This window comes from Carcharhinus amblyrhynchos, chromosome 17, assembly GCF_965287045.1.
Source record: "Carcharhinus amblyrhynchos chromosome 17, sCarAmb.v2.hapA, whole genome shotgun sequence".
Lineage (NCBI taxonomy): Eukaryota > Metazoa > Chordata > Chondrichthyes > Carcharhiniformes > Carcharhinidae > Carcharhinus > Carcharhinus amblyrhynchos.
The window spans coordinates 3208084-3231270 of NC_137340.1; the positions used below are offsets into that span (position 1 = coordinate 3208084).

The 23187-nt window shown below is 38.8% G+C and overlaps 1 protein-coding gene across 1 annotated transcript in view; it reads left to right on the forward strand.

Moving 5' to 3' along the window:
* Nucleotides 1-23187, forward strand: part of herc4 (HECT and RLD domain containing E3 ubiquitin protein ligase 4) — a 93237-nt gene that overhangs the window by 46648 nt on the left and 23402 nt on the right. The window contains exons 8-16 of the mRNA XM_080205404.1: nucleotides 136-296; nucleotides 651-727; nucleotides 2180-2304; nucleotides 8020-8079; nucleotides 12050-12161; nucleotides 19472-19661; nucleotides 20268-20440; nucleotides 20576-20695; nucleotides 21908-22006. Coding sequence (XP_080061530.1) covers nucleotides 136-296; nucleotides 651-727; nucleotides 2180-2304; nucleotides 8020-8079; nucleotides 12050-12161; nucleotides 19472-19661; nucleotides 20268-20440; nucleotides 20576-20695; nucleotides 21908-22006 — 1117 coding nt within the window. The remainder of the gene's footprint in view (nucleotides 1-135; nucleotides 297-650; nucleotides 728-2179; nucleotides 2305-8019; nucleotides 8080-12049; nucleotides 12162-19471; nucleotides 19662-20267; nucleotides 20441-20575; nucleotides 20696-21907; nucleotides 22007-23187) is intronic.

Sequence of the window (23187 nt, forward strand, 5' to 3'; positions counted from 1 at the left end):
ATCATCGGTTTAAAAATCCTGAAGTTCTAAGTAATAAAATGTTCTTGTAAATCACTGGCTCTGATAAGAATCTGTAGTTTTACATATTATGGTCAAAATAAAAAAGAATTGACTTCAATGTTTTTTTTTGTAAAGGCAGCACACATTAGCTTTTGTTACATCATCTGGAAAAATATATTCGTTTGGTCTCGGAGGAAATGGCCAACTAGGAACTGGGTCTACAAATAACAGAAAAAGCCCCTGCACGGTGAAAGGGTTATGGATTCCTCATGGTGGACATTATTCTCCAATTATCAGTAGGTGTCAGTATATGTACACTTATACAAAAGCTACTTGTTAGTTCTCCCATGTGATTTTCAGTAAATCTTCCTGACTCAAATTTTTTGAAACACCCACTTTGATTTATCTAATCGGCAGTCTGGACTCTGAGTTATTACAATTATGCCCATTTTTCTTGTACAGGCAGGTCATTTGTATTACTTCATTGGTTTGAGCAGAAAATCATGAGTTTTTTTTCAATAATAAGAAAACCTGGTCTTGTGATTTGCTGTGCTCTTGAATATAGTAGAGAGAGAGGATGTAAATATGTGCAACTTAAACTAGATTTTATGACAAAGGATACATTCTGATTACTGTTTTCGTTATTGTAGATGCCAAAAACAATTATTGTGTTAAAAGAATTTTCTCTGGAGGTGATCAGAGTTTTGCACATTATTACAACCTGCAGGTAAAGCTAGCATTTTATATTCAATGCTTTTTGTAATAAGGTTCTGTGATTAGAATAGCTTTTCTTACTTTATTTTCTGAAGTGAAGCTGAATAAGCTTTCTTTCTGCATAATGGGGTGGAGGCAATGGCACTGTTTGTAATACACCAGGTTTTCAGTAGTCTACAGAATAATGGGTTGGGAATTCACACTGCTAAAAGTGTAGAATGCAGTGAACTCACGGGTATGCAGTGGGTGAAGAGAGGCAGCCACAGAAGAAAAATTATACTTTCATAAGATTAAAATATTTAATAAGTGTATCTAACTTAAATGAGGACTAAATGTGTTTTTTATACAGACATAACCAGTTTCAATTTTTCCTTTTTCCCCCTTTCCCATGCACCCTGTTTCATCTGATGGCTAGTCCTTACTTTTATGTGCAATTAAATGATATAGAAATGTTTGCCAATGCCAGTCTCTCAGAAATGGTAGATTTCCAGGAAGAATATATTAAAATAGGTCACAAAGAGCTGGGAATATTGGCAAATAAGAGACATTTGTATTAAACAAAATATAAACGCGAAGCAAAAGAGAACAAAATGATATTTGTGTGCTTCTGAGCCTCCAAAAACTGATCCACAATGTCAGGAGATGTCTGAGCACCTGAGAGTAGTGCATTTTGACTATTTAGCACTTTCTGAACCCTAGTTTGTATCCAGATTACCACAGCATAACATTGTGTATTGGCAGTTGATTTGCTGAAAGCTTTCTAAGGGCACTATAGGACACTTTTACAAAAATCAAAACTACTTTGTAATGTTTAGTGGCTAGAATCACTTGTTTTGTTTTATGGGTGTGTTCCTCCAAGAGGGATACTTGCATATTTACATCAGTGACTTTGGGTTTACCTTATGTTTCTCTATTGTTCCGATAAAGACTGGAATCCCATCTGCAGCTTTGACTTTATCACTATTGGAAAGAAAAATATACCAACTTATCAAGGATGAACATTTAAGTTCCCAAGAACAAATTGGGGTGGCGGGGGAGGGGGGAGGAAATTGATGAAATGTAAATGGTAAGCACATTTATTTCCATTGGTAATTAATTCCCAGTTGTGGGAACATAATCTGGATAACACTAGAATGCAAAGTTGGTGGGGGATGTAGAAACTTACGTTGAATTATTGGAATGCTTTGTAATATCACGTTGAAAAATTGCTGCACTTTTGTATAAAGAATATAAGATGAGAGGAGTGTAGGAAATAAAAATACATAAAGTAATCTCTTCAAACTTAAACTTAAATAAGAAAGCATTCGTCAGTGTTAAAAATACTGTTTGTTCAAATATTAATTCCACCAGTTGGTTTGATAGCATTTTATGAGCAACAGCTACATCAATTTTTTACAGAACTATTTCTGTGGAACCTTGTCCAAATATTATTTTTTCTACACAATATTTTGTTCTTCCTTTCAAGAATTCCGTAATGCCAGATGACTTCAGATCACCCAATCCATCAAAACATATACTCACATTAAATGATGCAATCATCCAGAAGTGGATAAGTTATCCTTCTGGAAGGATTCCTTCAGAGGCAACTAAGTAAGTAATGGGTTGCTCTGACTGCCCAGCAGCCATTTTCCAATTTCTTGTCAAGCCAGTGTAATTTGAGTTGGATGAGTGGGAAAGCTTTGTTCAATGCTCTTAGAGTTTGGATGCTGTGAATTAGAAATGTTGATTTTCTTTGCAAAAATGAAAATACTAGAATGGCACATCAATATGGTGCAGGTAGTTGTGCTTTGCAATTTGAATGTATGATTCACAGTTTGAACATATGATTCATTTCCCAAATGAAGGATCACTCTGCGCCCAAATTATTTTTAAAGTAGTATGACTATATTTGCGATTATTAGAATTGTTAATTAGGTGCACTAATGTATCTGTTGTTCTAACCAGAGTCTTTCTAATGTATACACTAAGATCAAAGCAAATTACTGCAGATGCTGGAATCTGAAACAAAAACGGAAAATACTGGAAAATCTTAGTAGGTCTGACAGCATCTGGAGGGCAAATAGAGCCAACGTTTCGAGTCTAGATGACTTTGTCAGAGCTGAAGACAGTTGAAAATGGTTTGAAGTGGTGAGGGGCCATAAGAGGCGGGGTGGGAGCTGTATCAGGGCCAGCAATAGGTGGGAGCAAGGGAAAGATTAACAACAGTATCATGGACAAAAAAACAAAGGTCATGTAAATGGTGGTGACCGTGGCTAAGAAGGATGCTGCTAGTGGCAGGCTAAGAGATCACACTGTGTTAATGGCAGAACAAAGCAGTGTGGCAAAGGACAAAGTGGAACAGGTAACAGATGGCCCGAGTGGGGTGGGGAGAGGTGAGATGGTGGTAAGCAGGATTTTACAAAGAGGGGAAATTTTAAAATGCATCAATGGAATAAATGAAAATAAATTAAACGTAATAATGAAAATAAAGAATTTAGTGAAATAAATTTATAATGTGATGGAAATGGGGTGAAGGTGGAGCAGAGTGTTCATGGTCTGAAGTTATTGAACTCACTGTTCAGTCCAGTATAGGGTAAAGCACCTAATCAGAAGATGACACACTGTTCCTCCAGTTTACATTGGACTTCACTGGAACATTGCAATAGGCCAAGAACAGACCCCACTTGGAGTACTGTGCTCAGTTCTGGTCGCCTCATTACAGGAAGGATGTGGAAGCTATTGAAAGGGTGCAGAGGAGATTTACAAGGATGTGCCTGGATTGGGTGGCATGCCTTATGAGGATGGGTTGAGAGAGCTCGGTCTTTTCTCCTTAGAGAGACAAAGGATGAGAGGTGACCTGATAGAGGTGTATAAGATGTTGAGAAGTATTGATCGGGTGGATTCTCAGAGGCTTTTTCCCAGGGCTGAAATGGCTGCCACAAGAGGACACAGGTTTAAGGTGCTGGGGACTAGGTACAGAGGAGATATTAGGGGTAAGTTTTTTACTCAGAGGGTGGTGGGTGCGTGGAATCGGCTGCCGTCAGTGGTGGTGGAGGCGGATTCGATAGGGTCATTTAAGAGACTTTTGAATGAGTACATGGGACTTAGTAAGATAGAGAGTTATAGGTAAGCCTAGTAGGTAGGGATATGTTCGGCGCAACTTGTGGGCCAAAGGGCCTGTTTGTACTGTACTTTTTCTATGTTCTATCATGGGAATGTGACAGCAGGATGTTGTGTTGAAATAACGAGTGACAGGAAGGCCTGGGTCCTGCTGGCGGACAGACCAAAGATGTTCTGCAAAGCAGTCACCCAGTCTGCGTTTGGTCTCTCCAATGTAGAGTAGACCATATTGGGAGCAGCAAATGCAATAGATTAGATTAAAGAAGGTGCAAATGAAGTGCTGCTTCTCCTGAAAAGAGTGTTTGGACCCTGGGATTGTGAGCAGGGAGGAGATGAAGGATTAGGTGTTTCACCTTCTGCAGTTACACGGGAAGGGGGTGAGGTGTTGAGTGATGGAATCACAAAACAGAAACCTGTAATTTATTGTTGAAGGTATAATATCTTTTCTTACTGACAGGTTTACAATGATACTTGGGAAATGTGCAGGAATTTAGATGCTTATAGAATCATAGAAACCAACAACAAAGAACTAGGCCATTCTTTCCCATACTGGCTATTTGAGGAGCTGTTGTGCTTTGCCCCACATTCCTGCTTTTATTATCAGCTTGCAAAATTCTCATTGTCAGGTATCTGCCCAACTCCTTTTTAAAATTATTTATCTGCTTGCGTCATATTATAATCTTGACCATTCCCAGATTTGATTTTATTATTGTCACATGTATTAGCACACAGTGAAAAGTATTGGTACTTGCGTGCTATACAAAGCATACCATCCATAGAGAAGGAAAAGACAGGGTGCAGAATGTAGTGTTACAATCATAGCTAAGGGGTAGAGAAAGACCAACTTAATACGAGATAGATCCATTCAGATGTCTGATGGAAGCAGGGAAGAAGCTGTTCTTGAGATTGTTGGTACGTGGTCCTCAGACTTTTGCATCTTTTTCTCGATGCATGAGATACTTGGTTATGCAGACTGCTTTTCCAAGGCAGCAGGAAGTGTACACAGTCAAGAAAATACAATATGCCCTCTAGATTTTTGCGAATGGTTCTGAGTCTGTGACCTCTATTGACTCACTGGCCAGAGGGAATAATTTTCTTCACATGCATTATCATTAACTGTAATCATAAAACTTTATTAGGTCATCTTTTGGTCTTTGTCTTATCTTAATTGAAGTCCCTTGTAAACCTCTGCTGTACCTTCTCTTCAGGCCTTTGTCTTTCCTGAAATGTGTTCCCACGTATTGTTCTCAGTACTCTAGCAAAGGCCTAATCACTGATTTATAAAGTTCTGGCATGATACTTTTGCCTTTGAGCTTATCCTGAATATAATGTAAGGCTGGTGGAATAAGGTTGTCCATCACATGCTGATCTTCAAAAATTTATGTATGAATAGCCAGTTCTATCTCTTCCTGCATCTTCTTCAGAATCAGAGTGTCAGTCGCTGAAAGTGAGTATGCAAGTACAGCAGGCAGTAAAGAAGACAGATGGTAGGTTGGCCTTCGTAACTGGAGGATTTCCATAGGGATGTTTTACTGCAATTGTGTAAGGCGTTTGGTGAGGCACACCTGGACTATCGTGTGTAGTTTTGATCTCCTTAGCTGGGGAAGGATGTCCTTGCCATAGAGGGAGTGCAGCTGAGGTTTACCAGGCTGATTCCTGGGTGATAGGTCTATCATGTAAGAGCCTAAGTCGGTTGGGATTTAGAAGAGTGAGACGGGATCTCATAGAAACGTAGAATTTTATAACAGGGTTAGACAGGCTAGATTCAGAAAGAATGTTCCTGATGGTGGGCATGTCCAGAAGTAGAGATCATAGTTTGAGTATAAGCGGTGAACTTTTTAGAATTGAGGTGAGGAGAAATTTCCTGAGCCAACAAGTGGTGAATATGTGGAATTCACTACCACAGTGTAGTTGAGGCCAAAATGTTGTGATTTCAAGAAGAAATTCGGTATAGCTCTTGGGGCTAAAGGGATCACTGGGGGCAAGAAAGGATCAGGACATTGAATTCGATTATCAGCCGTGATCATAATGAATGGCGGAGCAAGCTCGAAGGGCCAAATGGCCTCCTCTTGCTTCTAGGCTCTATGCTATTTATTTTATAATTGTTTCTCTTTTTTTCCCCCTCCAAAACACTTGTAGTTTCATGAAATTCATCCGTCATGTGCCTGCCCATTTTACAGTTTGCCTGTCATCCTGAGTATGTTATATTCCCCCTTCTGTTCACTAAATTTGAATTCTTTTCATCTGCAATTCTTTACAGCATATAATGTCACATCTGTCTCTTTACCTCCCAACTGCCCTTGTTTTACTGAATTGATATGCCTAACTCATTTTCAATCAGATATTATCTGTAGATATTAATTTACATTCCACTTCTGAATCGAAGTTGTTAATGCATCAATTTTTGTGATTTGTCCTGAATCATCACTGTTTAAGATTAAATAATTGTACTTCACGTGACACATTGATAGCTGTTTATTGGAAATCTCATAGGGTTTTAATTTCCTCTGAAAATGTCAGGGTTAGTCAAGCTTGGTCTTTGACCTTTTAATCAGTCTTTGTTGGTCTTTACATATTGTATTAAAGATAATCAAGCTTTCTCTTGGTTAGGGGAAGGACAGGGTTGGCAGCTCAACATTCCAGGCCACAGATATTTCAGGTGGGATAGAGGGGAATGTAAAAGGAGTGGGAGAGTTGCACTATTGATTCAGGAGAATATTCTCCAATCGTCTAGCACCTCACCCATGGATACTGACATTTTAAATATATCTGCCAGGGCCCCGCAATTTTAACACTAGTCTCCTTCAAGGTCTGAGGGGATACCATGTCCGGTCCTGGGGATTTATCTACTCTGATTTGCCTCAAGACAGCAAGCATCTTCTCCCCTTTAATCTGTATAGGTTCCATGACCTCCCTACTTATTTGTCTTATTTCCATAGGCTTCATGCCAGTTTCCTTAGTAAATACAGATGCAAAAAACCCATTTAATATCTATCTCTCTCTCTCTGTCTCTCTCTCTCTCCCCCTCTCTCTTTCCCCCCCCGCCCCCATTTCTTTTGGTTCCACACATAGCCAACCACTTTGATCTTCAGAAGAACCAATTTTACCCCTTACTATCCTTTTGCTCTTAATATACCTGTAGGAGCTCTTAGGGTTATCCTTCACTTTGACTGCCAAAGCAACCTCATGTCTTCTTTTGGCCCTCCTGATTTTTAAGTAGTTTCTTGCACTTTTTATACTCCTCAAGCATCTTATTTGCTCCCTGTTGCCTATACATGTCATACATCTCTCTCTTCTTCTTTATCAGAATTCCAATATCCCTCGACAACCAAGGTTCCTTAGTCTTATTCACTTTGCCCTTAATCCTGACAGGAACATGCAAATCCTGCACTCTCAAAATTTCTCTTTTGAAGGCCTCCCACTTAACAATCACATCAGTCAGAGAATTTCTATAACTTTACTGAAGGAAGTTTTTTATTCTGTGAGCATGGGTCTTGTTATTTCACCTGTGTGGATGGTTTTGATTAGTCTAGTAAGTCGGCATGTTTCAGAAATCATTTCTAGACCAGAGTTACCCAACTAGGAGAGTATTTTTTCCCTACGGTCCATGAATTCACCAAGGAAAAGTGAAGATTAATTTTGTCCGTACAGTGACCAGCGAAAGTAGTTTGTAAAAGTATTCATTTGACAGCAATCCAGAATAGAATTGTGCTTCAGATTTCTTTGTAACTCACTTTTAAACATGTGGTGTGGCAACACTGAAAAATAGCTCTAAAACAGCTGCTTAGGCCATCGACAAAATGTTTCACCACTTTAGCATGTCCCTATTGTATGTAGAAGTTGATGGAATGACTACCTACGCGCCAGGCATTTTCAATAATATTTTCAATAGTAAGATATTGGCCTCACCAGCTGTCAAAGATCCTAGGCACTCTTTCTATTTTGAGAAACCGGTGAGAAGTCAGACTGACTGCAGGGCTGTATTTTTACAAGGGAGAGTCAGCCATTTGACCGCAAAAGGCAAGGGCTGCTTGATGTGCTTTATGTTCTGCAGCAATTTCATCTCTACAGATATCTGGCAGTATACTACTGTGTGAAAGCTAAAATTCAGCTGAAGTACAAAAAAAAACTTAGCAGAGATACGTATGAGTAAATCAGAAAAATTGCAAATGAATTTGTTTAATGTGGTGTCTGTTTTTCTCCTAGTGAAATTGACACGATATTCTCATCAGCAGGCTGCTTAAACGGAAGCTTTCTTGCCTTGAGGTATAGTTTATACCTTTAAAAATTTTGAGATTGCAATCTTGTATTTTTTCATATTCTAGAGCAATAAAAATAATGAAAAATAATATTTACTGTTGACTGATCCAGTGACACAGTTTTTACACCAGAAACAATTTTCCCGAGTCACAAGAGGCACTGCCGGAATATATTATTTGTAGTTGTTGCAAATGGAAGTATTTTTTCTTAAACAGTAAGAAACCTACGATGTAAAAAGAATATCTCGGATGTATAGTTTAGTCCCTTCAATTTCAGAAATGGGTAGCATCTCAATTCCAGTAAATTGTCCTTTGGTGTCTCAGCCACAGAAATTTCATTCCACCAAGAAATCCAGCAGTACCTGATTTTTTTTTTTAAGATCTTTTATCATGTAAAATAATAATTAAGTGGAACTCCAAAGAGGCTTGATGCCCAAAGACCATTCAAAAGTAAATAAATCTGATTAATTTTGTTCTTGCATCTCCAGCAGACTCTCATTCGGTTTGTTGCCCAGTAGGAAAACAACGGATATTCAAGCTGTGTGACTACTAGCATGAAAAGTTCCTTTATGTTTGATAACATTGTTGTGAGCTCACTACTTGCCATATTCAGAACTCGTAGTATCTGAAAGTCTAATTTACCAGTGGGTATTGATTTGAAATTGTCCTTTCATATGTGAGCAGTTAATTTTAATTTCATGGCTGTGTGGCCACGGGAATACATAGTTGCACTTGTACTTTTGACGTTTCTTTCGGAGTCATGGAGCCACCAGTCACATGCCAGAATGCCTTTTTAATCTCTGTAAATATTTAGTGCCAAAGCACTAGTGTAACGAGTCAATAGGAAATCACCTTAATAGCACTTTATTTACTTTTTGAGTGTTAAGTCCATTTTTCCAAGTTAAAAGTGCTGCTGTAGGTTTCCAATGCTTTTTTTAAAAAATGCACCATTTCAGCTGCTCTAACATATTGCATTGGAGGTACACTGCAAATTATATGTTGATATGGTTTGGGGGCATTATGTAAAACATCATCCTGCCAGCTGCTTATAGTTTATTACTGGGATGATGGAAAGGGAGCTATTGTTGGATTGTTAGTTCCTGCTGGCTATAGCTTTACATTTGCAACTCTGGTATAATGTTCATGATATTAACGATGTTATGGTCAGCAGCTGGCAACGGACAAGGAATTTTTCAGACCTTGTAATGTTTTCTATTGGCTGCAGTGTCTTTATCACCCGGCTGTGTTCAACAGCCTATGTTCTCTATCTCAGACGTTTATACTTTGGTTTAGAGATTGCTGCATGTGTGTTATTATTGACTGCCAGTAGAGAGATGAAATACTGACCGTGCCAAGCAGGGAGTGCAGATGTGTCACAGCAGATTTGCAGGACGTCATCATTAGTATTTCCTGATTTTACTTTCAAGTTTTCAGAGAGTAAATATCAGATTAGATGATGTTTTACATCATGAGATGATGTCTAACTTCCAGTTACTGATAAAACTACCCCTCGGGTTATAAGCAAATCAAACTACCTTCCATCCTCCTCTTCTCAAAGGCATTTGATTCTTCAAACAGTCCAACTTACAATACAAGTTTTTCATTTAAGAACACATTTTCTGGAACATATTAAACATTTTTCCAGGTCATATTTAGGTGATCACCGAACAGCTACAGCACAGAAGGGAGGCCACTTGGCCCATTGTGTCTGTATTGTGGTGACCTCTGAAAGAACATTTCATCTTGTGCTATTCTTCCACCTTTTTCCAGTAACTCTGCCCATTCTTTCTTTTCTAGCTTATGATCCAATTCCCTCTTGAATGGCTCATTTGAACTACCTCCACCACCCTCTCAGGCATTGCATTCTAGATCCTAACTACTCACTATATAGGGCTTAAATCTGTGCCTCCTCTTTCTTGACTCTTTAAGGATAGGGAACAGTTTCTCCCTATCTACTGCATCCAGTCCCTCATGATTTTGAATACCTCTATCAAATCTCTTCTCAGCCCCTTCTCTTTTCCAAGGAGAATAGCCCCAGCTTCTCCGGTCTATCCATGTAACTGAAGTTTCTCATCCTTGGAACCATCCCCATGAATCTTTTCTGTGTTCCAATGCTTTCACACATTTCCTGGGAGAAGGTGAGGGGGAATGATTAATGCATATATCCTTGGATTCCTCATCAAATTTGGTCAGCAAATTTTGAAATTGTGTCCTATATGTCAAGGTCTAAGTAATATGTATCAGGAGAGCAGGATCCCTAACACTGACTCCTGCGTAACTCCACTTTCAACCTTCCTCCAGCCTGAATAGCATCACTTAATCACTACTGTCTTCCTGTCACTCAGCTAATTTTCCATCCATGTTGCTGCTGTTTTCATTCCAGACTTCTGACTTAACTCTCAAGTACATGTATGCACATCAATGTTGCCTTCATCAAAAAACAGCTTCCCTCAATATCCTCAAAGTGAACATATTTTAAAGTTATGTTTGAATTATTTCAAATGTTTTCTCTTCATCTCTGTCAGAATTTCTGACTCTGAAGTGGCAATGCATGTTTGAACAGAGTGCCTATTTCTCTCCTTGCAAATTAAACATTTGGTGTCAAACTGGCAGCATCAAGAAAGGTTTTCATTTTGTTTTTAAGCCTTCTCTTCTTTTTGGCTACCATATCTTAGATTATTCTCCCAGGTAAAAGCAGAGAGTATCTTCACCCCTTGATGGCTAGGTCAGTATCCAGTAACATGCATATGAAAATGAGTGTAACAACTTTCACATAATTGTTTCAGCGACTGATAATCACCCCATTGAGTTCCTCTTCTGTCTTCAATACACACTAGAACATGTCAAAATCATACCTCATTTTAGGTTAAAACCAATAAGCAAGTTTATTTCACAAAAAAATGAACAAGCGAATGAATTCTAGGTATATTTTCAGTCACAATTCTTCAATTCTAGGCAAAAATATTTTAAAATATTACCTGCGTTAATATGTTTTGTACGTTCAGTGGTTCTTAATTTCTTATCAGTGGGTGCGGCACAAGACTGAATTATGTCCCCGAAGAAGTATTAAAATGACTCTGATTTAAGCATTTGCAGCTTCTCTAAGGATCATCTACATGGTTATTGGAACTTTCCTATATTTGGATAACTGTCAGTCATATTTAAAATTAACTGCCTGGTGTGAATATATCAGTATCTCTGCTTGTTGGGAGTATCTTAGCTTCTATCTCTACCTTTGCAAACAATGGATTGGTAGTGAGGAGTGGAGGTGAGGTAGTTGGTCATCTGTCAGTGTTGATGGCCTTGCATAAAAATCCTTAAGGTGTAGTTTGTTATTCAGTACTCTGCCAAAGTCTATGCTGTACCCTACCCCCAAGCCAGCACTCGTTGAAATCAGTGAACATTTTAATTTTTCCTGTTCCCACCTCACATTTAAAAACCCCATAAAATGTTACACCCTGTTCAGTTCCAACTGGAGGAGGGGTTCCACAAATATCCCCACCCTCAATGATGGAGGAGCCCAGTGCACCAGTACAAAAGACAAGGCTGAAGCATTTGCAGCAACCCTCAGCCAGAAGTGCCGAGTGGATGATCCCTCTCAGCTTCCTCCAGAAGTCCCCAGCCTCACAGATGCCAGTCTTCAGCCAATTCAGTTCACTCCACGTGATGCCAAAAAACAGCTGAAGGTACTGCATACTACAAATGCCACTGACCCTGTTTTCTCTTTCGCAAAGAATCTTGCATACTGAAATTATTCTAAAAGGGCAAATGTTTGGTTTACCATTAGTTCAACCCCAGTAATTTGTGAATTTCATGCATTAGGTTAATTACAATAATGTATAGCATGTCATTTTGTGGTCAAGTGAGTTAATAAGCAATAAATTATGATTTGATATATAATGTCAGAGCTGTTTTTTAAGTATTTGTGTCATAACACTCTGACGAATCTATACTAATGGATAGCATTTTCATTTCAGTAATGATGATCACTATAAAACCAGTTCCAAATTCTCCGGGATTGATATGAATGCAGCTAGATTGTTATTTCACAGACTAGTACAGTCTAACCATCCTCGGATTTCACAACAGGTATTGTCTACTTGGATGTCTACATTTAATAGAATATAATCTCATATTCTGGCAGTTTAGCTGAGATCCTCCCTTAAGAAAGTTAGAGTATTCTTTTCCCCACCAATTTTGATTTGCCATGTGAAATTGATTGACAATGCACTTCATCATGTTTGGGTAAGGTGTACTCCTCAGCAGAGGTGTGTTTAAAGTGAAGTGAGAGTGGAGCAACTGTTTTTGGTGCTTTAATAATTGTGTACGTTAGATGGTGGTTTGGAACGCTTTGTGGCACTGCTGAATCCTGAGAGCAACTATTCTGTTCTCCTGGTTGAAAGAGCTGGAAAGGGAGAGCTGCTTAAGCAGAACTATAGGACAATAAGTTTAGATTTGCATTTAATTTCATGTTTTTACACTGAATCTATCACTTTTATATTGTATATTTTCCCTCTTGGGCTGACAGTCTTAGCATATGGTTGGTTTGTTTCCCTTAATACTGTACTAATCTGATTTGTGCTAATTCAAAAATTATATCTTTGTGCAACCCTGGGAGTGGGGTTGGGGAGGGCAGGGGGGTTGATGAGTCATGCAGTTGTTGTGTACATTGACTTTCAAAAGGTGTTTGTCAAGTACCACATAATAGGCTTACTAAAAAAATTTGAAATCCATATGATTGAAGGATCAGTGGTAGGCTGGATATAATATTGGCTAAGGGATAGAAAGCAGAGATATTGAATGATTAGTTGCCTTTAAGACTGAAGGAAAGTGTGCAATGGTAGCATCAGGGGTTGGTATTGATTTGAGTATAAATGGCATCATTCAGAAATATTGCCAAAGGAGATAAGATGGTGACAGACTGAGGGGAAATATACCGATGCAATGTGTAGACACTTGGTGAATGAAATATGATGGGATTTCATATTGAGTTTGATCATGATGTTGTTAAATCAGAAACTAAATTCCTAAATTTAAGCAAAGCCAATTAAGAAGGTATGAAGGGCAAGTTGGCTATGGTAGATTGGGCATCTCATCCAGCCCAGTGCCTCGTCAACTTTTAGTACTGACAGTCTATTCAACGCTTCCTCCTTATCAATTTTGAACCCTTGTAGTGACAGAGTTTCCTCATCAGCCATCATGGCCTGGGCAGCATCTACGTCATTGGTAGAGACAGAAGCAAAGTATTAATTTACTACTTCAAACGTGCCCCCAGATTAAACGTGTAAATTCCCATTTTAGGTCCCTAATTGGCCCCACTCCTCCATTTACCATTCATTTACTATTTATCTGCTTGTGGAAGAGTTTGGGATTTCCCCTTTATGTTGGCTGCCAGTCTTTTTTCATAATCCCTCTTCACTTCTCAAATTTGCTTTTCACCTTTCCTCTGAGCCTTCTGTATCCCTCTTGCTTCTCAACTGTATTTTCTGCCTGGCATTGTCATAAGCACACTTTTTCTTATTTTAACTTCTATCTCCTTTTCCATTCAGGGAGCTCTGGATTTGTTTGCCCTACCCTTCCCTTTTAAGGGAATATAGCTTGACTGGGTCTGGACCATTTCTGTTTTAACACTACTTCATTATTTAGCTACAATTCTTTCCATCAGCCTTTCGTTCTAGTATAACCGGCTGTATTCATTTCTCGCGATTGAAGGCAACTCTCCCCCATTAATTATTTTTAATCTGGATTGCCAATTTTCCTTTCCTAGCATCATCCTAATCCTTACAAACAAATCTGCAAGGCCTATGGTTCTGTAGGCTAAAATTCTAAAAAGAGGAGCTGCTGAGATGGTGGAAGTGCTGGTTACAAGTTTCCAAAATTCCCTAAATTCTGGCATTGTTCCAGTAAATTGGAAGTTAGCAAATGTGATGTAATTTTTTAAGAAGGGGCGGAAAACAGAACCAGTTAATCTGCCATCGATCATCATGAAATGCTGGAATCTATTAATAAGTTCTTAGTGTACTTAGAAAATCGTGGTACAGTCAGACAGGGTCGTCATTGGAGAGTTTTTTCAAGAATGCAAGTTCTAGGATAGATGAACCAGTAGAGATGCAATATACCTGAAGTTCCAAAAGTCATTTGCGAGATGCCATCAAAAAGTTGATAGACGAGTTAAAGGCTAATGGAGTTCGAGGTAATATGAATGGAGGATTGTTTAAGAGACAGGATAGTGATATACAGGATATTTTCAGGTTGGCAGCATGCCACATGGATCAGTGCTGGGGCATTAAGTTAATTACAATCTATAGTCATAATGCACAGTTTATTCCTGTATGCACTTTTCTGATTGGATTAATTCAGTGGGCAGAACCTGGCATACATGGGGAGGTATGTAGGACTGGTGTATTAACGCTGATGTTAGCACCAGTGCTTAGCATTGCTGCCTCAGCGCCAGAGACCTGTGTTAATTCCAGCCTCGGATCATTCTGTGGAATTTGCACATTCTCCCTATGTCTGCGCGAGTTTCCTCCAGTTACTTTGGTTTCTTCCCATAGTCCAAAAATGTGTAAATTAGGTGGATTAGCCATGCTAAATTGACCCTTAGTGTTAGGGGATTAGCAGGATAAATATGTGGGGTTACAGGAATAGGGTGTGGGTGGATTATGGTTGGTGCAGATTTGATGGACTGAATGGTCTCCTTCTGCACTGTAGGAATTCGATGATTCTGATTTGAGGGGTCACAGAGCAACTATATTCAGACTTTGTAAAATGCCCCTCTTGTTATTTTTTGGATTATTTGCATCCCTAATCCAATAATTATATTCAGTACAATCCAATAATTATTGTAATAAATGTTATTGTGTGTGTCTCTCTCTCTCTCTTTTTCTGACTAGCTAAACCTTCTACAGCCTCAGGTCAGACAGTCCTCAAACCTGGTTCCCCACCCACTACCTAACTTCCTGTAGCCAAGGAAGACCAGAGCCTTCCTGATGTAATTCTCCCATCTGATTCTTTTTCCCTCCATCATCCCCCCCGTCCCTCTTCCTTGCCCTAGCAGGTGGGAGACATTTCAGTCTCTTCCAATGTATGTAGATCGAGTGACCAGAAAGTATGTGGAACAGGGGTTGAAGCTGGCTGCACACATGACAGCACCCCACCAAAAAAAAAATTCACTTTTCAGGGAGCTTTAGTTGGTGGGTGCTACTTTCTGACATGGTGCTCTGACATTGCCTGACCTGCTGCCTTTTTCCAGCATTTGTTTTTATTTCTTTATTATTAAAAAAAACAACTGTTTTTATTCTGAGTAAAACATTATTTTAGATGTTAGAGATTTTAACAACGGAGGAGCAAAAGTGTTCTTAAGAGATTACTTGAGTGAATTGTTTAATCAAATGAATGGTGAAATTTAATGTAGAGAAAAAACGAAAGGAAATGGGGAACCGGAACGTGCAATGGGAAAAGTTGGTACAAAAATATGATTGAAATATCATGACAAATAACGTTTTATAGACAAGAGCCAGCAGTTTCCGTTTGGGTTCAATCTGAGATGGGGATGTAAATCGCATTAGTAAGAAGTATACATTCTACCCCCCAGAGTTTCTGCTCAAACCTGATTGAATATTGGTGTATATAAAATCTTCCATGAACCAGCTTTTTAGGACGTACTTTTTAAACAAAATACTACAATAAAAATGTTTCTTGATATATTTTACAGATGGTAACTGATAGACCTTTATTAATCTTTTACTTTGGGTTGGCCAATTTCAGGCAAAATGAACTCAAATAAACAGCGGAACCTACAAAAACTCCAGGCAAAGACTTTTAATAAGTCAGTTTCTAATGGCATTAGTGGAGTCAAGACATGGTGAATTCTTCAAGTAAGGCAGATAGGGAGTTACTGGATTAGGGATGCATTTTTAATTCCTAAATGTAATTTACTTGTATGTTGTTAAAGTGAATTTCAATTATGTTCTACTTATCATAGGAAGTGTCTATGTAAACTTGTTGATGCCTTAAATATTCCTCCTGCCAAACAGTGTTGCAGAATCTTCACTAGTGTGGGTGGGGTAGGGGAAGAGGGTATAATATCCTGAAGTGTCACATAGTAGGAAGAAAAATGTGGTCCTGCAAAATGAGTTCAGGGAGTTAGGAAGGCAGCTGAAATGCAAGATCTTCAGGGTTATATTCTGAGGAATACTCCCTGTGCCACATGGTAGTGAAGCAAGAAACAGGAAGATAGTGCAGCTTAATAAGTGGCTTGGGAGTTAGTGCAGGAGGGTGGGGTTCAGATTTTTAGACCACTGAGATCTCTCCCATGGCAGATGGGAACTACGAAAAGGACGGGTTGCATCTTAACTGGAAGGGCACTGATGTCCGAGCGGGGAGATTTGATTGTTTGGGTGGTTTTAAAATATAAGGCAGGGGGATGGGATCCACAGCCATAGGTCAGAGGGTATAGAGACTGTGCAGAACTTAGTGAATGGGTCCAGTAAGGTTGAGAGAAATAAAAACAGGGAGAGTGTACAAAACATGATAGGACAGATGTTCTAAGGTGTGTTTGTTTTAACGCAAGAAGTATGACAGGTAAGGCGGATGAATTTAAAGTTTGGATTATTACGTGGAATTACAATTTCGAGGCAATTACGGAGACTTGGATGAAAGGATAACAGGACTGGCAGCTTAGCATTCCAGGATTTAGATGCTTCAGATGAAATAGAGAGAGAGTGACAAAAGAGGCGCGGGTGTTGTTTTACTGATCAGGGAGAATGTCACAGCTATACATAAGGAGGACACCTTGGTGGGATCATGCAGTGAGGCCATATGGGTAGAATCAGGATCAGGAGCGGTGCAGTCACGCTGTTGGGGCTGTACTACAGATCTTCCAACAGCTGGTGTGAAGTGGAGGAACTGATATGTCAGCAGATTATAGGAAGATGTAGAAACAATAGGGTTGTGGTGATAGGCGATTTTAACTTCTCCAGTATGGCCTGGGATTACTTTAGTGCCATGGGCTTGGACAGGACAGAGTTTATTCAGTGTGTCCAAGAGTGTTTCTTGAGGCAATATGTAGAAAGTGCAGATCAGGAAGGGGCAACCTTTGACCTGAATCTGGAAAACGAGCCTGGACAAGTAATTGATGTTTCAGTGAAGATTATTTTGGGGACAGTGATCACGTTCTGTAAGTTTCAAGATACTTATAGGAAAGGATAGGAGTAATCCCAGAGTAAAAGTACCAAACGGGGAAGGCTAACTACAACAGGAGCTAGGGAACATAGACTGGCGGTGGCTGTTTGAGGGTAAATCCACATCCGATATATGGGAGTCTCTTAAAAGTCAGTTGTTAACAATTCAGGACAAGTGTGTCCCTGTAAAAATGAAGATAAAGGTGGCAAGATTCAAGAACTGTGGATGACGAGAGATTGTGAGCTTAGTGAAAAAGAAGGCGGCATACATGCAATTCAGAAAAATGAAAACGAATAAGGCTCTTGAGAAATAAAAGTAACAGGAAAGAGCTTAAACGGGGACCTAGGAGGGCAAAAGGGGGCCATGAAATGTCCTTGGCAGGCAGGATTAAGGAGAATCTCAAGGCTTTTTATGCCTATATAAGGAGGAAGAGGGTAGCTAAGGAAAGGTTTGGTGCACTCCAAAACAGTGGAGGGAATTTGTGTTTGGAGCCAGATGAGATTGGTGACGTGTTAAATGAGTATTTTGCATCAGTATTCACAAAGGAGAGGGATGTGGTGGATGGTGAGTATAGAAACGAGGATGTTGACATTCTAGGACATGTTGAGAAAAAAGGAGGAGGTATTGGAGTTTTGAAAAACGTTAAAGTGGACAAATCCCCAGGGCCAGAGAGTGTCTATCCCAAAATGGTGAGAGACAAAGGAAGAAATTATTGAGGCCTTGGCCGAAATCTTTGTGCTCTCTTTAGCCACGGGTGAGGTACCAGAGGATTGGAGAGTAGCTAACATTGTTACTCTGTTTAAGAAGGGCAGAAGAGACAGTCTGGGAAATTACAGGCTTGTGGGCCTTACATCAATGGTGGGGAAATTATTGGAGAAGATTCTTAGGGAAAGGATGTACTCACATCTGGAAAATAATAGGCTTATTAGTGATAGGCGGCATGGTTTTGTGAAGGGGAGGTTCTGTCTCACAAACTTGATAAGAGTTCTTTGAGGAAGTGACAGAAAAAATTGGCAGTAGATATTGTATATATGGGGGCACTTCTCCCATTCCACTGCACTAATGTGGATGCAGATAAGAGTTTGAATATATAAGCATCAGTCTTTGCAAAAACACTGGGGAGGGCGAGAAGAGAAAAGACAAAACTTTGGGGAGGGACTGAATTAGACCTAGATTAAACTAACTCAACAAAGCAGGCAACAGGTGTTTCTGAGCCAAGAAAAGGCTGGATGACAGTGCAGACTGGCTGTTTCTGTGTGGAAGATGGAAAGGAAGTCCAATATTTGAGAGCCAGAGGGAGCTTAGAAATTCAGTGTGAGTAGGTGGTTTGGCGTTTACAAGCAATTCTTGCCAATAGTTAACTTGCAGTGTTCTCTGAGGAGGCTGACAGTGGCTATTGTGGAAGTGGCAATATGTTCCAAGAATATTAGCAATTTATAAGGTGTCCGGACCAACGTTTTCCTGTTAACCTTCGGACTGCTCTCGGATATCAGATTCCTAATTGGATATCAATAGATATATAAATCTATAATCCTTTGTCTTTGGACGACATAGTGGCGCAGTGGTTAGCACTGCTGCCTCACAGTGCCAGGGACCCAAGTTAAATTCCTGGCTTTGGATCACTGTCTGAGTGGAGTTTGCACATTCTCCCCAAGCCTGCATGGGTTTGCTCCGGGTGCTCTGGTTTCCTCCCACAGTCTGAAAGATGTGCAGGTTAGATGCTTTGGCCATGTTAAATTCTCTCTGTGTACCCTCTGATGGGATTTTCTCAGTAACTTCATTGCAGTGGAAATGTAAGCCTACTTGTGACACTAATAAATAAACTTTATCTCAATCTAATTGGCATTTGCTGGCAAAGCTTTTAATATTCTGGCTTTTATGAGAGACCAGTTGAAGGGAAATGAAGTGGAACAGAGATTCTCCTGATGAACGTTTAATTGGGTTAATGAAATTCCACCATTATAAGATTTGCTGTTCTACGTTAATGAAGCAAACACATCTTGTTAAGTAGTAATCATCTTTGGTCAGAATAAATGTTTGCAGCATCTTTTTATATTTAGTCTTTGCTGGAGTGGTTCTCTTGTTGATCTGACTGATTTCTGTGAAACTTTTAAATGAAGAATTCAAATAAAGATTTATAATCAAGCCTTTGTTCTCACAAGTGGAGGTTGTTGCTGCTTCTCACTCTTAACCAATATCTCTTGGTTTATCTCTAGATAGCAGCTAGTGTGGAGAAAAATCTGATCCCAAAACTTTCCAATTCCCCACCTGATGTAGAGGCCTTGAGGATCTATGTTACTCTGCCAGAGTGCCCACCCATGAGTGATGCCAACAACTATGCAACATTGGCCATTCCATTTGGAATGGCTATTGTGAAACTTGAAAAAGTGCCACTGAAAGTACTCGGTAAATATATTTTGTAAAACATTGATACTTTAAAAACATTAATTAAATATCTAGGACAAGAATTACATGAGTTATCGTGGAAATGTTTGCTTCATCTTTAAATAAAACTTTGTTATTGGTCATGTAGAAATATGGATGTCATTGCTACCGAACAAGTATTTGTACTAGTATGGCACTGTCATGGCCTTTTCTAAAAGTTATATTTTATTTAACCATAACAGGAGATAAATGGATATATATCTAATCAAAAATAATTGAAAGTGCTGGTTTGAGAATTCCAAAACCCTTACCTCAGAAATGTGAAGCAACAGTTTTCTAAGACCTAACGGTGTAAATTCATAGCACCCTGTCCACTAGTTCTATTCACTTCATTCTTGTATATTTCTGGCCTAAACCGTTGCATACTATGCCTTTAGATAACATTAAAAAATGGTAGCAGCCTGTTATTTAAAACAAACTATAATTTTACTATTTCTATTGCATTCTTTCAAAATGAATGTGACTGGGGGCTTGAAAATTAGTACTTTTGAACTTAAATAGCTGGTACAGCACACATTTTACTTCGTATTGCAAAATCATTTACAAATCCTGAATCATTAACCATAGAAAATTGGTGGGCTACGTTTGAACCTGCGTTCTTTCAGAAGGTTGTGGAACTTTATAAGGATGTTGTAGTATCCCTTCTGAAACTAACCAAGGTTGGAATGGTGAACTCTGAGCGAAGGACATGGAATAATTTTCTGAAAACTGCCCTGGAGGTTTTGGCAATTCTGCATAGGGTAAGTTTGTGTCAAACTGCATATACAAGTTCTTGACATTTGATTCTGTGCATGCAGTAATGGCTGTCTAAACTCATTTTAAAATCAGTGTTCTTTGAATTTCTGTTTCCGCATGGTTACAATTTATTAATGTAGGTAAATGAGAAGGCTGGACAGATAATTCAGTATGACAAATTCTACATCCATGAAGTACAAGATCTCATAGACATCAGGAATGATTATGTAAATTGGATTCAACATCAAGTATATGGAGTTGTAAGTAAATGTTTCTAATGGCTATATTTAATGAACTTTGAAACATTGCAATTGATTGGGCTTTCTGTGATTTGCAACATGCCTTTATTGGGGCAGTAACTCTGCAGTCCTGCACCTCCTATGACCATCCTCTTAGGAAGTTCAGATCAGAGATGGGGCTACCAAATGAATTACCCCTTGCATTTTTGTGGGACCTGTAACTAAAAAGCCTAATTGGAAGTGGAACATTACAAATATATAGCTACCTAACGAGACAACTCTATAGCAGTATCAATCTGTGTTCATCCCCTGTACGCACTGTATATAATCTTTATTTATATAATTAATATACCGACTATTGGGTTTTGTACATTTGTGACCATGGCTCCCATGCCTGTTGCACTCTTTAATCTTCTACCTCACCATCAGTGACAGAACCTTTAGCTGCCCCATCCCTACTCTTTTAGACTGGTTCTCCCACATGATCTAACATATGTTTCCATTCATAATGGAGAAGTTTTACTTTCAGTGCAAGGTAGTTTCTGATGTGGTAAGCGTAGGAGAATTATAGAACTTTGGGCACTTGCTGTTTTTTAATCACTTCATAATATTCTAAAGCGCTCCACAGCCAATAAAGTGCTTTTGATGTGTGGTCACTGGAATAATGTAGAAAATAACAATTAGTTTGCATACCGTAAGTTCCACAAACTAGAACATAAGAAATAGGAGCAGGAGTAGGCCATCTGGCCCCTCGAGCCTGCCCCGCCATTCAATAAGATCATGGCTGATCTGTCGTGGCTCAGTTCCACAACTAGGACGAGCTATGTGACCAAGTACTTGGATTTTGTAGTGACCAATAGATGAATGTTGACAAGGGCATTGCCCTACTCTCCAAATAATACTATAGGATCTTTTGGATCTTTTAATATCTCTGAGAAAAGGTGGCATCTTTGGAACTACAGCAATCCATTGCTACCAAAGCAACTAGATGCTCATTTATTTTGTATGTGTGTCTTTAAAGGAGAATGGGAATTCTGGTAAATATTGATCCTTCAGCAAACACAATAATGGAACAAAAGATCAACTTTCTGTCTGTTGTCCATGTTTAGTACATTTATTTGCAGATCTCAGCTCTACCTTTTAGACTCCATTTTAACTTGTTTTCGATTAATGTTTAAGAATGGAAATGTCTTCACTCGATGTGATGCAAACTTTTTTAAAAATTATTTTTAGATGCCAGATATGCCGATTACAATTTGTACGTATCCATTTGTATTTGATGCTCAAGCAAAAACAACACTTCTGCAGACAGATGCCATCTTACAAATGCAGGTGAGAATATTTCCTGTTGATGTGGCACAGTCCATCAAAACCATTAGTATGGTAATAGCTCAGAAATTTTTTAAAAAGCCCTTTTTTGATAGCTTTTAATTTATTCAAAATCAAAAGACTGCAGAAACCTGAAACAAAAGTACTGGGAATAATTGTCATGTCGGGGCAGCTTCGGTGGAAAGCAGCTGTTAACTTTCTATTGCTGACTTTTCATCTGAATTTCCTATTTAATTTTGTGTCATCAGTTTTTGTTAGTCTTAAGCCAGCAATAATTTATTTTAAATACAATGACAACAACATGCAAGGCAATCTTTAACTAAATATTGATTTTAAAACATGAAACAAGTATGTTGCAAATTTGAAATATCAGGTTGCTGTTTCACTGGTATCGTCAGCTTTCTTTGAAAAGCATCTATACTCTCTACCAATCTGAGTCAATTTCTGGTTTTAAAATAATTGACTGAAGAAGAGTCATGTTAGACTCAAAATTTTAACCCTGTTTCTCTCTGCACAAATACTGCCTGATCTGGAGATTTTTTCTAGCATTTTCAGATTTCCAGCATCAGCAGCATTTTGCTTTTTTTTACAATATGCAGACCTTGCTTTAGACTTCTCTCAAGGGCTTAATATATCGGAAAGTAGAAGAGTGAACTCTGTTCTCAGTGCAGGAGGCCCTTACTAAATGTTAAGTTGCAGAAATATTTGCCTGACCCAAGTATGACAGTGAATTGATCAGTAACATTGACAAAAATAATTCCCTAAACATTGTTTGAATCAAATTCTTTGTTGGTCGCCTGTTCGAGAAGACCTTGAAATTCCGCTCACATATTGCTAATATTGGTGACAAGTAAGTCCAGATATCCAATGATCTGTCCAGTCAGAGAATTAACCCTTTATTACAGCAACAGATCCAGTTGCCTCAATAACTAATATAAGAGTTGAAAATGTCTTCAAGCTAGTTATTCATGATTATGAAACGCTGTGGTATTCTATACATGCATTGGCGTGATTTATTTTTGTTACATACAAGCACAGAAATGAATTGTAGTGGAGACTAATGTTGAAGCATTTTTAAAATAGTGAATTTTCTGTGATCGTCATTCTCTTTTGCAGAATACAGTTAATTTACCTTGGCTCTGAGGTTAATAGTAATGGACTTCTATTCACGTGCGCCTAACGGA